Source organism: Lathyrus oleraceus, chromosome 5 (assembly GCF_024323335.1).
Source record: "Lathyrus oleraceus cultivar Zhongwan6 chromosome 5, CAAS_Psat_ZW6_1.0, whole genome shotgun sequence".
NCBI lineage: Eukaryota > Viridiplantae > Streptophyta > Magnoliopsida > Fabales > Fabaceae > Lathyrus > Lathyrus oleraceus.
Window position 1 is genome coordinate 189,350,028 of NC_066583.1, and position 16,695 is coordinate 189,366,722.

The 16,695-nt window shown below is 31.0% G+C and overlaps 1 protein-coding gene across 2 annotated transcripts; it reads right to left on the minus strand.

Moving 5' to 3' along the window:
- Positions 1-1,812: 1,812 nt before the first annotated feature.
- LOC127082447 (protein LAZ1 homolog 1) lies at positions 1,813-7,068 on the minus strand. Of its 2 annotated transcripts, none has more exons than XM_051022685.1 (9): positions 6,660-7,068; positions 5,101-5,613; positions 4,915-4,971; positions 4,378-4,486; positions 3,849-4,033; positions 3,652-3,740; positions 3,283-3,538; positions 2,466-2,714; positions 1,813-2,372 (listed from the first exon to the last, which is right to left on the minus strand). In XM_051022685.1, the coding sequence occupies exons 2-9, from the start codon at positions 5,311-5,313 to the stop codon at positions 2,076-2,078; spliced, it is 1,455 nt and encodes a 484-aa protein (XP_050878642.1). In that variant the 5' UTR covers positions 5,314-5,613; positions 6,660-7,068; the 3' UTR covers positions 1,813-2,075. The 2 variants fall into 2 exon arrangements, with proteins under 2 accessions (XP_050878642.1, XP_050878643.1); XM_051022686.1 differs by having other exon boundaries at positions 5,101-5,658.
- Positions 7,069-16,695: the final 9,627 nt, after the last annotated feature.

Genomic DNA, 16,695 nt, shown 5'->3' on the forward strand with positions numbered 1-16,695 from the left:
ATCCAAAGAGGCTTTTTACGCTTCCACTTCAGCAATCTTCTTATCCAGTTTAGCTATTTGAGCTTGATAGTCCGAGATTTACTGGTCGATGGCTTGTTGTTGGCTGAGACGCTCCTGTTTCTTGTCCTCGAAGTCACTAAGTTTCTTCTCACAGTCCTCACTAAAGTCCCACTCAAGTTAGGTAGGAATCGAAAATCAAAAATTGAAACAGAGCAACTTATCAATGCAATGGAAACGGGCTTCAAACATGTGTAATTCAGTGGAGTAGAGCTTCATTGCAATGGATAGAAGCTATGAGAAGGCTTGAAAATGAGGATAAATTGTTATGTAACCGCTTATGAATATCATTTCATCGTATTCTCTATTTGAGCTCTTTTACAGAAATGGAAATGTGAAGGGAGAGGAAAAGCGCATGTTACTTAAACAACAACGTTCGAATACCAATATCTGAATTAAATTCGAACTTTGAAATTTGAATTAGTTTGAAATTTGTGTGGTCTTGATTCCATCCTGAATCATATATTTTAGGCACATCCTAATTCCAATCTCTAGAGTTTTTTAAAAACACAGTTTAAGGATTCTTTCTGACCTCTAGAATTTGTTTGTGTTTTAATTGCATTTGAATTTGAATCTCTGAGATTAAAGATTATTTTTTAAAAAAATTCATATGGAATATGAATAATACATGAAGTGCGTTGAGTAACTCCTAATAAGGGTTTTAAATTCAAACCGATCAAAATAAAAACTACAAACCAATTCATAAAAACTGAAATACCGCAGAAAAAAAATTATTGAATGCATTTGGATGTCATTTTGTAAAATTCGCTCGGTTTGAATTGAATTTTAAATTGACTTTTCAAAATCTATACTTATTTATTCTTTTATTAATATGATGTTGTATTAATTTATTATTAGATATACTTATTTTTAAAATAGTATCTATTAATTCTATTTAATTTATTTATTTTTATTATTTCATTTATTTTAATAATAATCATTATTATTCTGTAATATTAACTTTTAATATAGTCTATATTATATATTATATATTAGATCAAATTTATCATTTATTATTACTTTTATAATTCTAATAAAAAAATTGTTCTTGTAATTTAGATATTTAAAAAGACCGATCTAAATAAAATCATATAAAATTGGATCGGATCATATCCAATCTTTATAATCAACCATTTAAAATCAAACCGAACAGCGAATAATTTATATTTATATTAGATATCTTTCTTTAAAATCGATTCTAACCAGGAACTACACCGAGAACACCATTAACTTTTAATATTAAATATACATGAAATAGTTATTTAAAATTGCGCCAAAAATAAATTAGAAGAAATCTTCATGGGCATTGCCCCGTGCATGGGTGCGTTGAGTAACCTCTAAAATTTATTTTGATACTCTAGCTATATTGATGTTTTTCTCAAAATTCTACTTTCTAAAAAACAATTTTTTGTTTATATATAAAAACTATTTTAAATTTAGCTTTTGAAAAAATAATTCTATTTATGGAGAGAAAAACAACACTATAATATTTAAACATTTGCAACAATATTAATAAAATTTATTTTAACACACATAATTTTCTACTCGAATTATTGTTCAACCATATTTATATATTTGAAATGTCTTTAAATAAATAATCCTTAATAATATCAAAAATAATTTTAAGACAATGTAAAACATGCGGCCCCTAACATGGCCGGCTTATATTGCTAAAATCATGTAAATATTCTCAACAGAATAACAAGGTTGATATACTTTTTATTGCTAAAATCATGTAAATAAATATTCATTCAATATTGCCAAGGTCGATATATTTTTATTGCTAAAATCATGTAAATCATGTAAATATTCATTCAATATTACCAAGGTTGTGTGTGGACAATAAAATCAGTCTCACCCTTGACATAACCGTGGGAATTTTGATCAGCCCTGTACATGACAATATCTCTTCCATTATATTTACACATCTTTAAAGGCTCAGCACCCTACACCAAAATCTATTAGAACTTTCTCTATGTGCAAAATTATAAGTTGTTGAACTGATAAAATAGTAAGTACTATCTTCTCATCCTGGAGGCTGACCCCTTGGATTGGATATGTCTCTTTCCGTTGGTCAAACCACTATCACTGACACTTCCTTCCACAAGTTTGTCATGAACATCAGAAAATTCTGTTCTCCATGAATGCAGGGGAACGAGGTCACAATCATCCTTGACCTTGGTGTTTCTCTTCCGCTCTTCATCATGTCGTTTTACATTTTCTGATATCTGATGAATGGTTTTGTTTATCTTTGAAATGCCCCTTTCAACAGGTTCTACCACATGAGAAACTGTAAATTTCATGTCATCAACAATCTGAAACAGAAAGACAGCAAAACAGCACAGATGAGTTTTACATAAAGATGGAAGAGAGAATTAAAATGTCTGAAGTGGAGTGCCATATCTCACAATTTCACCACTTCCAAGAACCACATCACAAACGCTATGTGTAAACTTCATAGGTTTCTTATCTTTCTCGTCATGGCGACCAAACCGCACTCTAGTTGAGCGCTCACAGTCACGAACCTCTGCGGGATCAGGAGGTGTCCCTAGTGACGCATAATCAGCCATCACCGCTGCATTGCGGACACACCTCTCTCCTCTTTTGTAAGGTACTGCAGGGAAGACATAAAGATGCACAACAGCAGCAACGCCCATCTGTAAACAATGTTAAGATGGGGAATCATTTAAAAGACCCAGAACTTTATAATTGATTGAAAGCTTCTTTCATGTTGATGACAAACAGAAATTCCAATTCAAACAAGAATCATGAGACACACAGCATTTAACAGAGGAGAAGAAACCAACGTAAGATACTAAACATAAAACAGATTACTCAGAGCTTAATACCAAAATGAGTCCCTGTCCCTGTTCAAAAGCAAACCCGGCATTGATCTTTTTGAAATGTTCAAGAAAACAGAGTAGAGAATGATCATCTCTAAAGTACCCAGTACTGTGGGAGCAATCTTCCACAGTTCCATAGTCCAGTTATGGATAGATCTAGAGATTGTAGCCAAGCGCATTTATCTCTCTCTCAACCTCACTGTCTCTCGACCTCATGTAGATATTATGTGTGTTCCTTAATAATGTAGTATTAATAAATGACAAGCACAATCATCAAAAAGTTTTTATGCATAACTCTAACAATTGTGTAATTTCAACAGTTTAACGAAACTTAGGTTGAACTATAAATAAAATGAGTAATACGCAAACACTAATAACACACCTCTATACAGATGATATAGTCTTGTATACGGGTTTTCAGCTCTTGAGCAAGTGACCCCTTAAATGCTCCCATAGAAAAAAGAAATGCGACAGCCACTCCTTGCCACCACGTTAGAAAGACTATTGACTTAAATGTTAAAAACTTGGCTAATGGTTTGATTGGCTCCAGTTTATCTTTAATGACAGAATAGAGTTGTACAAGGCAATACAGGGCCCAAGTCTGACTAAAATTAAGAATACTTGCCAAGTAGGGATACCTGCAAACACCAAAGAGAATCAGGATTCAGGCAGTATAATCGTCATGACAAATACAGATATGGAAATAGAAAAGTGGAAATAATAATATATGTATTGATTTCAATAGTCTTACCCATATCTCCATTCAAACTTCCCCTCTCCATAAACCCCAAAAGACTGGAGGATCACTGCCAGCATTGCACAGATCATTTTCAGTATCATCTGGAATGAGGTTTTAGTCAACATTAACAATAAGAAAAACATGGATTCCACTATGCCAAAATGAGAGAGCAGTGGAACAAAAGCACAATTCACCAAAATCTAACATACATATTGTACGATGCCAATTTTCACAGATTGATAGAAGTCAGGGCCAAGATACCAGCCTCTTAAGACGAAATTTAAAGGAAATGGATGTTCTACAACTCCATATGCATATGCATCTTTCAGGAGAGGAGTGCTGGAGTCTGTTACGCTCATACTTTCCATAAATTGAATTGTCTTCTCCTCACCACCTAAAAGCAACCATAAACAAAATTGTACAAAACAACCATAAACAAAACTGTACAAAACAACCATATACAAATTTGTACAAAACAACCATAAACAAATCTGTACAAAGAGCATGTCCAATCCAACATGATTTAAAATTTGAGAAGATGTATGAAATCTTTTAGCCATGTGTGTAATAATAACATTCAAGCCTCACATATTAATAGATTTTAAAATGAACTTGACTGAAAGGATAGTCTCTTAAAATATCATAATCCTTACACTTTTTGCATGTGGGAAAAACATATATATGAATAATAACTACCAACTAGGGAACTTAGTAAGATATGCAATCCATTTGACATACCTAGGCAAGCTATCAGGTATCTTTCAAAGCAATATAATGCAAAAGCCTCATAGCAGTCCCGGATGATTGCACAATTAAATGCCGCACTGGAATCCAATAGTGACAAAAACTGCATCATATAAACATCAGAACATAACAATATACTATTAAAACTATTATTATATACACCAAGAAACTGATATAATGTTTGTTGCAAGTCAGTACAGATGGTCCTTTCAGGAATACATAACCCAAGCTTTTTCTTAATATAAGTTAAACAAGACAAAAATCTGTTACAGATAAAAAGGAGGCAGTTTTCCTATTCAGAATCAATTAACAATAAGATATCGTAAAGATCGATATTAGATGCCAGAAAATTCTCAAAAACCAACTATCACAGCATAAACATGCATGTGAAAAGAGGAGCATTTTAGTCCGACTGTGGAAGACAATGAATGATATAAGAACTCTTTAGAATTAATAGACCCAAGTAAATGATGCTATTATGATAAATAATGAGAAAGGAGAGTATCTGGCCATTTACTTGGCATCTCTTACCGATTCCAATGAATAGACAGGAACCATTAAAATGAGACCAATCAAAAACTTCTGTTCCTGATTAAAAAGTATATACAAAGTATTAGCTTTTGTTCATAAAAATTAGAAAATATTATGAAATGGAAGGAAGGGTAATGCAGGAGGAAACATAAATAGGACTCAAAGTATAGGAGTGCATATATAAACCTCGGGCTGATTATAGGCAGCTAAATGCTCAAATATTAGGTACATGGAGAGGACAAGGGCAACAAGCACAAATATACTTGCACTGAAGACTGTCCAGCTAACAGTTCCTGTAGACTCCCCGCCTATACCGGGCCACATACTTCCAGATCTGCTAGTGGACTCAACGACAGTAAAAAGAAATATGCAGGAACATAGAACATTCAACAAACCCATTCGCCGGAAAACTAGAAAATGGTTGTAAAGAATGTTCTTCCCTTGATTTGATCGACTCTATGCTTTGCTATATTCCAGACAGTAAGAAGTGTCTCCACTCCCACAAAACCTTCTACTTCGTTTGATTTTCCCTCTTTCTGCCTTTCTATATTAAGGTGGAAACCGGAACCCTTTAAAATATAGTATATAAAACAAGAAAACTGCCCTTTTGATGCAACATCAAACTTAACACGCAGCACACAGAACTAACAGTCCATCAACAGCCGCCAAAGAAGTTTCCTTTTGATGTATGTAGAAAACCTGAATTGAGATAGGAAATCTATCATGCACTGACAATTGAATTACCTGAGAAATAGTGTTTACCTATTAAAAATATCTTCACTCAATATTTGAAGCAATTACAGGTGGTTCAACTAGTAAGCATGTTCAAGATAGTAATACTAAACATAAGACATAATTCAAAACTCAAAATTTGCACAGTAAAATTCAAAATTTAAAGCATCATTCAACATCTACATGTCAAGATATTAATAACTCGAACTGTACAGAGTTCCATAATATGATAGGGGAGAGGAATATAGAAAAGGCCAATCATCAGAGAACTACAAGCATGTGAGCTAGTGCATATTTTATCATTATAGATTGCAATCACAACACAGTTCAAAAACTTCCATATAACAATTTATAACTACAGTGCCATATATGCTCCTAACTACTTTCTGATTGCCATCGCATCAATTACCTTTACCTACATACAGATGATCACAGAGCACAAGTAGGTACACGAATAGAAGATAAGTTCAAAAATCTCATATTGAAAGTTGATCTAAACAAAATGGACACATAATCATCAGGCAACTATCATTCCATTACTAAACGTGTTAGTAACATTGGTATTTACTATTCACAGCTGCTACGCGTATAATCACAAAATCTAAAACAATAATTTTACTTCTCACTAGCCATAAAGGTTGACGGTACTTTACGAATTCAACCACATCTAGGTTAACCTAACATAATTGCAATTCAATTCATCACACAAACAAGTGCAGCAAAGCAAGGTAAACTCAAAAAGCGATTACAATGAATTCAAAAACCATCACATAGATACATATTCCAGCTTCTTTCAGATTCAATAATGGATAAACGTTCAACGTTCAACAAACAACGACGGATTTTCAACACAAATATTACATAATGACCAAAACCCTAGACCCTGAGTAAACGGAGATGGAGAACGAAAAACGCCATGAACCGAAACGAAAAACGGTGCAATAGGAACAAATAGAATGATGGAAATGAATCGAAGAAAGCATTGGATGAAAATTTAGGGATAGGGTTTGAACCTTCGTTCATCATGTGCTTTTCCCGAGAAAATTGAAATGATATTTTCCAGAAGAGAAAGCAAGAAAAGGAAAGAGGAGCGAAAAAATAATACTAATAATTAGTAATAAAAATATAAATGAAATGGAGAAACAGAATTTTGCTTCGGCAGTTGGAAAACAAAAATATCGAATTAATTTATTATTATTTTGGAGAAATAAGAAAAAGTGGAAGGAACTAATGAGATACGGACACGTCGATGTTGTGGTCACAGATAGAATCTAAGTCGTCCATTATGATGTCGGTTTTCCTATTTGGCATTTTGTGTAAAAAGTGTTTTTTTCTTAAATACTTTTGAGAGTTTTGGAGTCGTTTTTCTAAAATGAGAAAGTTTTTATGAAATTAAACAAAAGGAAGGTTGAAGAAAATCATGATGGTAGATGAAGGTTTGTGGTTTATTATACCAAACAGTCAGAGAGGAAGAACACACTGTTTGGTAGTGCAAATATATTGTTTGGTACTTGTCAGTGTCACCATATAGCATTGCTTTCTGAAATGAATGCACACCGACTTTTCATTACTTTCATTGGTTATTGCTATCTTTTTTTTATTAAAAGTGTTCTAGTATAGATTAATCACAAGGTTAAACAAGATACTGACAAACTTTTTAATTGGGTTTTAAATGAATAATGATAGATGATTTATTGGTAGAATAATATAATTATAGATGCTTTAGTTTTCTATTATTTGTTAAAAGAGTGGTGTTAATATTATGTATTTAAACTCTAATATTATGTATTTAAACTCTACCGTGAATTTAAATGTTAAAAATTAAGGTGTGGTGTCTCTCTCTTGTAGTCCTGAAGTATTAGTATTATTGGTGTTCCCGATTCTCCGGACTCCTCAACAGTGGTATCCGTGTTGGGGAGTTATGGGAAGGTGTGAGCGTCAATGAGACTAATGCTTCAGGATCACAAGAGACGAAAACACCATATCGCTTAATTTTGTGAATGAGTATAGAATCAAAGGATATATATATATATATAATACAAGTTCTTTGAAGCCCCACATGACTTAGTTTTATGAAGGAAAAGGGAGTTCAAAGCTATATACAGAATTTAAGTTCTTCATTCCAAGATGAATACAGAATTTAAGCTTGTATTTGATTTTCTTTGTTCTCTTATACTCTTGTACTAGAGTGTTGTGATATGTGGTTAAATATTTGTTTTGGAGGGTGTAGGTGTACTGAGGGCCTGAGTTAGTTGATAGTATATTATGTGTTGTAATAATTTTCACATAATGTTATTTTCTGGTTGTCTATTGACATCTGACGTGGTTTTTTCTTCGGTTTTGGAGTTTTCATATTATGTTCTTGTGTTGTGATTGTGTTCATCTTTTTTCTCTATGCTTTATTTGTTTTTTTCCCAACAACTGGTATTAGAGCTTTTGGTTCGATTCGATGATAATTGTTCTTAGTATGCTCTGTGGTTTCAGTTTTTTCCAATTTTCCACATCAGAAAAGAAGGGTGGTGTTGTGAAAGAGTTGTTGAGCAGCAATCACAAATTTCATTGTGCAGATTGGGTTAGAGAAAATTGATGTAAGAATTTTTTTTTGTCTTGTAGAAAGTTCAAGTCAAAGATGTGTTGATACAATCAAGATTGCACAATGTGCAAGATTATGTCGGTGGTTGAAGAATTTCATACCAACAAGGAAGTTGCATCATAATGTTTTAACTTGGTTTTTTACATGTGAATAATACTCTTCTTTAGGTGGAGTATGATGGTTTTTTAAAACTATGATTATTGGTGAAGACAATGTGAAATTCTTATAGCGGTTTAGTTTTAGGTAAAATTTATTCTTCATGATAAAATATATGATTGTCGTTGATGACAATGTGAAATTTTTGAAGTGGTTTATTTTCAAGTGAAATATATTTTTCATGAGATAGTATAATAGTTTTTAAAAATATGATCGTATGTGAAGACAATGTAAAAACTCTTTGAGTTGTGTAGCTTCAAGTGACTATACTATTTATGGTAGAGTATGATTGTCGATAAAAACAATGAAAATTTATCTATTATTTTTAATCAAGATAGAGATTATTGGGGTTGGTTGAAAATATACATATTGATACTCTTTATGATAGTGAACGTTATTTAAAACAATATTTATTATTTTCCAACCAAATAAAAGCACAAGAGGTTTTAGTCTGCAATTTTGAAATAATTTGACAACATGTCCATAGGCTATTTCACATGCCCCTTCCATTTCCTGTCCACACCAACCCATCACACTTCAACGTCCTAAAACAAATCTCAACCAAACACACCTATCAGTGTCACCCCCTCCATCCATTAATACCATGCCACCTCATCCCGTGCGTATATTTGATTTTGTTTGTTTGCATAACTTTTAATCAATAAATTAAAGGATAATGTTAATTTATATTTCAATGGCATAGGTTAAGAAACCTACAAACAAAAAACTGGACATAAATTAAGAAATTTATAAATAGAAATTCGTTTTGAAAATAAAAATAAAAATTCTTAATTATAACTTTTTAATAAATTCAATATACAATTCTAAAACTTTATTTTTATATTTATCTCTTAACTCATGCTCTTAGAACACAAGTTAGCATTATCTTAAATTAAATAATTGAGTTCACTTCTTTAAATAAGATCATTTACCTTGAGAAGGGTATTATTCGAAAACTTTCAAACATTTGATGGATAATATGAATGAAAACTAACACATAAATATGATAACAAAATATTTTATGCTATAGTTTATTATCAATACATTATCTATTTTATTTTAATTAATAATTATTTTTATTTAAAAATCAAAAAAACATTTTTAAATATTAAAAATATAATATGGTTGAATTTTTATTTTATTTAAATACTTTATTAAGTTTCACTTCTATAAAGAAAATTCAATCATGTATATCAGTTAGATTCAGTAAAAAAAAAAGTGCATTTTGATGTATAAACTTTTAAATCCTTTTATATTAATGATTATAAATATACATTAATTTAATGTCACATATTTTTTACTTTATTTTCACTGTACTTTATTTAGCTAATTATCGGATATTTAGTTAGTTAAAATAATGTTTGGTCACATGATTTTTGAATTTATAAGTATATTTATTCGGTAACAATTAAATTAACTTTACTTTTATTTACATTTGTAAAGATTAAAAGTGTGGATAAAGATGAGTTAATCGTAAAAATGAAAATGCAAGAAAATGATGGTAAACATGTCGGTCATATTTTCTTTAAAAAAATTAGTGTGCTCTGCACCAAGTCTTTTAAAAACAAAAGAAAACATCTCATTTCTCATGCATTGTTGCTTTTATTTTATTTTATTTTTGTAAATATGGGTTTATGATTAAAAGATAAGAAACTTCTTATCAAATTGATCCAATTGCTCTTTAGTTGTTGCATTTATCATTTAAAATAAAATAACTTTATTTTTATCGTTTCTCTTTTTATAACAATAAAATAAAATAAAAATATTATTTTTTTATTTATAGTGTTAAGAATATTTATAAATAAAATATTAGTGTATAGAAAATTTCAAATCGACTATAACATATAATTAGCCGTAATTTTTTTTATATATTATACATTTATCACCACCAGTGGATGTGCTTTTATTGTTTCTCAAAGTCTTGCACAACAATGTTTGGGTCACCCTATCCTTAGTAAATTGTGTTTTTTAGTTCCTAATTTTTCTAAACTTGCGTCATTTGAGTGTTAGTTGTGTTAATTAAGCAAACATACTCGTCACACCTATTGTCAACGAGTAAATGAAAATGTCGCTTCACCTTTTGCTTTAGTTCATTATGATATTTAGGGTTATAGTCGGGTCAAGTCAACTTTAGGATATTATTACTTTGTAACATTCATAGATGATTTTTCACATTGTACTTGGTTATTTTGATGAAAAACCATTCAAATGTCTTCCATATATTCCAAAACATTTATTCCAAAATTAAAAACCAGTTTGAGCTTCCATTAAAATTTTATGCACTAATAATGCTCGTGAATATGTGTCATCACAATTTCAATCCTTTTTAACATCATAAGGAATTATTCATAAATCATCATGTGCCTACACACCACAACAAAATGGTGTCGTTGAACGAAAGAATCATCATTTAGTTGAAACTGCATGAACTTTTTTACTTCACCATAATGTTCTTTCTCGTTCTTTGGGTGATTATCTTCTCAAAGTATGTCACATTATCAACTGAATGCCTTCATCGGTCCTTCAAGATCATATTCCATACTTTATGCTAAATCCGTAATATGACCTCTACCCCCTTCCTATCTTCGTCTTTACTTGCACATATTTTGTTCATGACCTTAGTCTAGGTAAAGACAAAATTTCTGCCAAATCACTCAAATATATTTTTCTAGGCTACTCACGTCTACGAAAAGGATATCATTTTCTTGTTTCCAACTTCAATGATACATTATTTCCTTCGATGTCACATTCTTTTAAACTTCTCAATTCTTTTATGTCACTATGTTACCCGATGAGAATTGTACTTCAAATATTTGAGATATCCCTTATATTATCCTCACACACATCTCAACCCTTACACCTCCATTGTAGGTCTACCAGTGACAGACACATCATTCATCGAAGGTAAGAGATGATATTGATCCACCAACACCATATCTTGCTCCAACTGCTCCTCTAGTTACGTCACCTGAACTTGACCTTTCAATAGAATTACGAAAAAGGTATTCAGTATCATCATCCTATTCCTAAATATGCATGTGTTTTAAATTATGATAGCTTCTCTACTTCATATGTTTCTTTTGTCACTGCTTTGGAATCTGTGTTTATTCCTAAGTTTATAGGTGAAGTTATGATTGATCCCAATTAGTGTAAGGAGATGGTGGAAGAAATGGTTGCATTACATTCAAATAACACTTGGGACATTGTTACTTTACCTCAAGATAAAACTAAAGCAGGATGACGATTGGTTTATATAGTAAAAGTTTGACCAAATGGCCAGATTGATCGTTTCAAAACCTATTTGGTAGACAAGGGATACACACCGATATTTGTTCTTTATTATGGCGACACTTTTTCTCTGGTGGCTAAAATAAGTTTAGTCTGCCTCTTCCTTGCTATGGTTACTATTCATCATTGACTGCTTCATCAGTTGGACATTAAAAATATTTTTTTACATGGAGAATTAGAGGAAGAAGTCTATATGGATCAACCTCTAGGTTCTACTGTTCCTGGAAATTATAGGCTGAAACAATCCCCACGTGCTTAGTTTAGTTGCTTTTTCTATGTCTTGATACAATTTGGTATGACTAGATGTGAAACAGGTCACTCTTTTTTCTTCCTTCATTCCTCTACCGTTCGGTGCATTTTTCTTATGGTCTATGTTGATGACATTGTTATCACTAGAGTCAATACATTTCAAAAATGCATCTTTTTAAAATTTCCCAATACAAAAGACTTGGTACCACTCAGATACTTCTTAGGCATTGAAGTTACCCAATCCTCATTCGGCATTACAAACAACCAACACAAGTATATCTTAGACACTTTCAGTGAAACGGGTATGCTTGATTTTTGTCCTATTGATACTCCTATTGATCCTAACATCAAGCTTCTTCCGGTCAAGGGGAGTCATTGAAATACCCAAAAAGATATATATAGCCTTTGGGTAGATTCAACTATCTTACAATCACTAGACCAAATATTACATTTGCAGTGAGCATTGTGAGCCTGTTTCTGAATGATCATTGTGATAGTCATTGGGATGCAGTCATTTGAATTATTAGATATATAAAGAATGCACCAAGAGGACTATTATATGAAGATAAGGGAGATGATAAAATCATTTTTTATTTAGATATACATTGGGTCGGATCACCGTCGGATAGGAGATTCACGTCCGGATATCGTGTTCTGTTTGGAGGTAATATGATCTCATGGAGAAGCAAGAAATAAAATACAGTTGCATTATCTAGTGCTAAATTTGAATATCATGCTACTGAAGCAACCTTAAAGGAGCTTGCGTGGCTTAAAAATTTACTCTCAGAACTTAGGTTGGGAGATCTTCAGAACACAAAACTCACATGTGATAATCAAGTGGCACTCCACATTGCATCTAATCTGATTTTCCAAGAATGAACCAAACACATAGAAATAGACTGTAATTATGTAAGGGACAAGGTACTTTCAGAAGAAATCACCACAGATTTCATCAAATCTAAAGACCAATTGGCTTATATGTTTACAAAGTCTCTTAGAGGTTCTCGAGTGGGTTACATTTGTAATAAGCTCGCCTCATATGACATATACGATCCATCTTGAGGGGGAGTGTTAAGAATATTTTTATATAAAGAATATTTGTATATAAAAAGTCTCACATAGATTATAGCATGTAATTAGCTATAAATCTCTCTCTCTCTCTCTCTCTCTCTCTCTATATATATATATATATATATATATATATATATATATATATATATATATATATATATATATATATATATATATATATATATATATATATATATATATATATATATATATATATATATATATAATATAGTCATCGTAATGATTTTAAACATAGTTTATTCAAATGTTTCTCACTCTTTTATGCTTCAATACCTAGCACCTTAATAGAACACACAATCTGTTATTCGATCATGAAGAAAAAATAATTCTTAAGTCAACTAGAGAATGGACAAGAATAGACCGCAAACCTACTAAAATACTTCTTCCAGAGAATATGTTTTTGTGTTTCAAGTCCTTCACATTTATAGGCTTTCTTGGAAAAAACATTGTTCTAAAATTTTTTAATTGAGCACACAATCAAGTGTCAGACCATAATAAGCACACATCTAGCCTTATATGACCCTTATAACTTAGTGACACATTAAAAAGCGTATGAAGTTCCCTCGGAAGAACCAAATACCACTCTCAACCACTCAAAGATCATATACAACAACAATATGATCATTTCTCAATTAACAAACAAATGTGACGCCAAATCAACAGGTTCACCACAGATACCATAATAACTAACTACCGAATCAAGAAGAACCCCTGCTTAACCAAGTTCTCTCAAGGGAAACGTATCTAGTAGAAGTTGGCAAAAAATTTACTTTCAATGGTTCCCAACTATCCCAAATCAAGGGCTAAGGAGACGAGGGAAACCTTAAAACCAAACTCAGCTCAAGAAGAGTCTTATAAGTAGAGGCACTACAGTTTAACATAAACGGGGGTGAATTAGGTTTTAAGAATTTTTCTCGTTATTTTGCAGATGTTCTTTTATTTTTATCTTTCTGGAATAACAATGATGAACTTAGAATAAAAATATAGAAAAATAAAGTACTGAAAAGTAAAAGACACGAGAGATTTATCTTATTTACCCCTTTCCAACGTAAGGGTACAATCAGTCCTTTCACACCTTGAAGGATTTTCCACTATGCTAGATCTTTGTACAAGCCTCACACCAAGACCTGTCTTACAATCTTCTAACATAAACATCAAACCTATGATGGAATTTGAATCTCCTCAAATCAAAAAATATTTTACAATACAAATAGAAATCTACCACTTTCTTTTTGCAAACAATTTTAGAAAGTACACACACTTTCTTTACAAATTAAGTCACGGCACACTTGGTGATCAATTATAATACTTGAACAAATTTGAATGTATGAATTTATTCTAGAATCAATTTCAATAGACAACTGATGTTCTCTTTCAATATACAATTCAATAACGTATGAACCTTAAGTGCTCAAAAATTTAAATGAAATATTTTCAATGATGCGAAAGTTTATGCATAAAGTTTCATTGTTTTAAGATGTATGAACACTTTGAAAATTGTTTAGGTTATATGTGAATTTTGTATGAAAGAGGTAATTTGAAAACTAATGTATTTTTCCTTAAAAAGAAACCTTTATGAATTGACGCAAAAGTTTGAGACAATTCCATGAAGGTTTGCAATAGTTTAGAATGATAATGGATCATTAAAAGACACAATTATGTAAAGGTTTCTTAAATCAATTAAACGGATATCTAATTTAAAAAATGCATAAGGATTTTCAAATTTCAAACTGTAGCAATCATGTAACATGTACCTTAAATCGGTTAACTAGTTACCTGACTTAAAAAGTGCATATTCAATGTTTTAAAAAACTAAGCAAAAAATGGGAGAAATTGAATGCACAAATGAAGCAATCGATTGTTACCTTCCAAAAAAAATCAAATTTTCAAGGCTGAGAGTACCCTACAGGCGATTGAACTAACTTAAGTAAATTACGTCGGTTTGAAAGTTTGATTGTGGCGGTTTCAGATGCCATAATGTCCCAAAAAATATATTTTTCTTTTTAAAAGACTTGGCATGAAATTTATTGATGCATTAATGTTTTATAAACCTTAAATATGAATGTATGAGAGTTTTTATAAGCATATAAAGTTTATAAATAATAAATTGCAATTGAGTACGTTAGCATCAAGATCAATTTTCTTTAGTTCCAAAATATTCATAAGTTTATGCATTCTTGATTCTTGATTCCAAACTTTTTCTTCTGATATTTATTCTTTGATAAGATTTTGGTCTCATCAAAACTAAACTAAGATAGATGATGAACATCTTCTTCATAATTTTCCATTTTATTACAATGACAAAATATAGTGATGGGAAATTTTTGTTTGAAACTTGATATTCACCCTATCTTGTATATCTCCCCATTTATTTTGACATTTATGTTTTGTCTTTGATATCCTAAAAATTAACACAAAAAAACATCTCTTCTCCCCTTTCTTGACATTATCAAAAAGAAGAAAAAAAAGTAAAATTCAAAGTAAAGTAGCATCGGGAAAAGATACATCATATCCTAAAATACTTATCTTTTTCACAATGATTTGATGTCAATGTTGATATCAATTTTGATTCTCTTCTAAAATAATTATGTTGATACCAATGTGACGCTCTTTTAAAATATCAATCTTTTCAAATCATATTCAACCAAATGAGACTTTAATCTTACCATATCATATGGTCTTATTGTATCTTGAACAACCAATCTTATTTGATAATATTAATGATATTCAAGTACCTTCAAAATTAATTAATATATAATACTTCTTAGGCACTCAATATTTTTTGGGTCCTCTTGGTTTAGTTCATTTCCTTACTCATACATACTTTCCACTAGGAACACTAAAGTTTCTTATATAATAAACATTAGGAGTATGACTTTTTGTATTGCAATAAAAACACGTAGGCTTAAAGAAATTCTTATCTTTAGAAACATAAGAATTATTTTTAACATAGACATTCTTATGATCATTTACAACATGCACTTTCTTTGGTTCTACACTGTTAAATTTACTGCTAGCCTTAACAAAGATGGTCTTATTTGTACTTGGTTTATAAAATTTATAGAAATCAAGCCCACATTTATCATTTTGAGTATCTTTGTCTACTTAGCATATTTTCCAAATCAAGTTGACATTTCTCATATTTCTTTATGACATATTTTAATTCAACAATTTTATATTCAAGAGTTTCACATTTATTACATGCCGAACTTTTGACTTGGTCTAATTCAAATTTTATGTCATTAGCCTTACTTTATAGAGATATTATTATTTTCTTTTGTTTTGAACATGTTCTAGAAAGTGTCAATCATTTTGCATGCAATTCAAGGAAAGCATTATGTAATTCATCATAAGATGGTTCAAGATCACTAACCTCGTCTTCTTCATCTTCAGAATATTATGAAGCCATTAATGTCATGTTTGTCATTTCTTCATCTGAAGATGAACTTACTTCATTGTCTTGCCATGCCATATATGATCTTTTTTATTTCCTATCATTCTTATTGATGACTTTGGTATTCTTTTGAAGAGTATGACACTCACTTTTGACATGATCTCTTCTTCCACAATCAAAACAAGTAACTTTCTTCCTTGAAGTTAACGTTTCTCTTTGACTCATTTCCGTTGTCTTTTCTATTCTTAATCATTTTTCAAATTTTTTGATTAGTGCA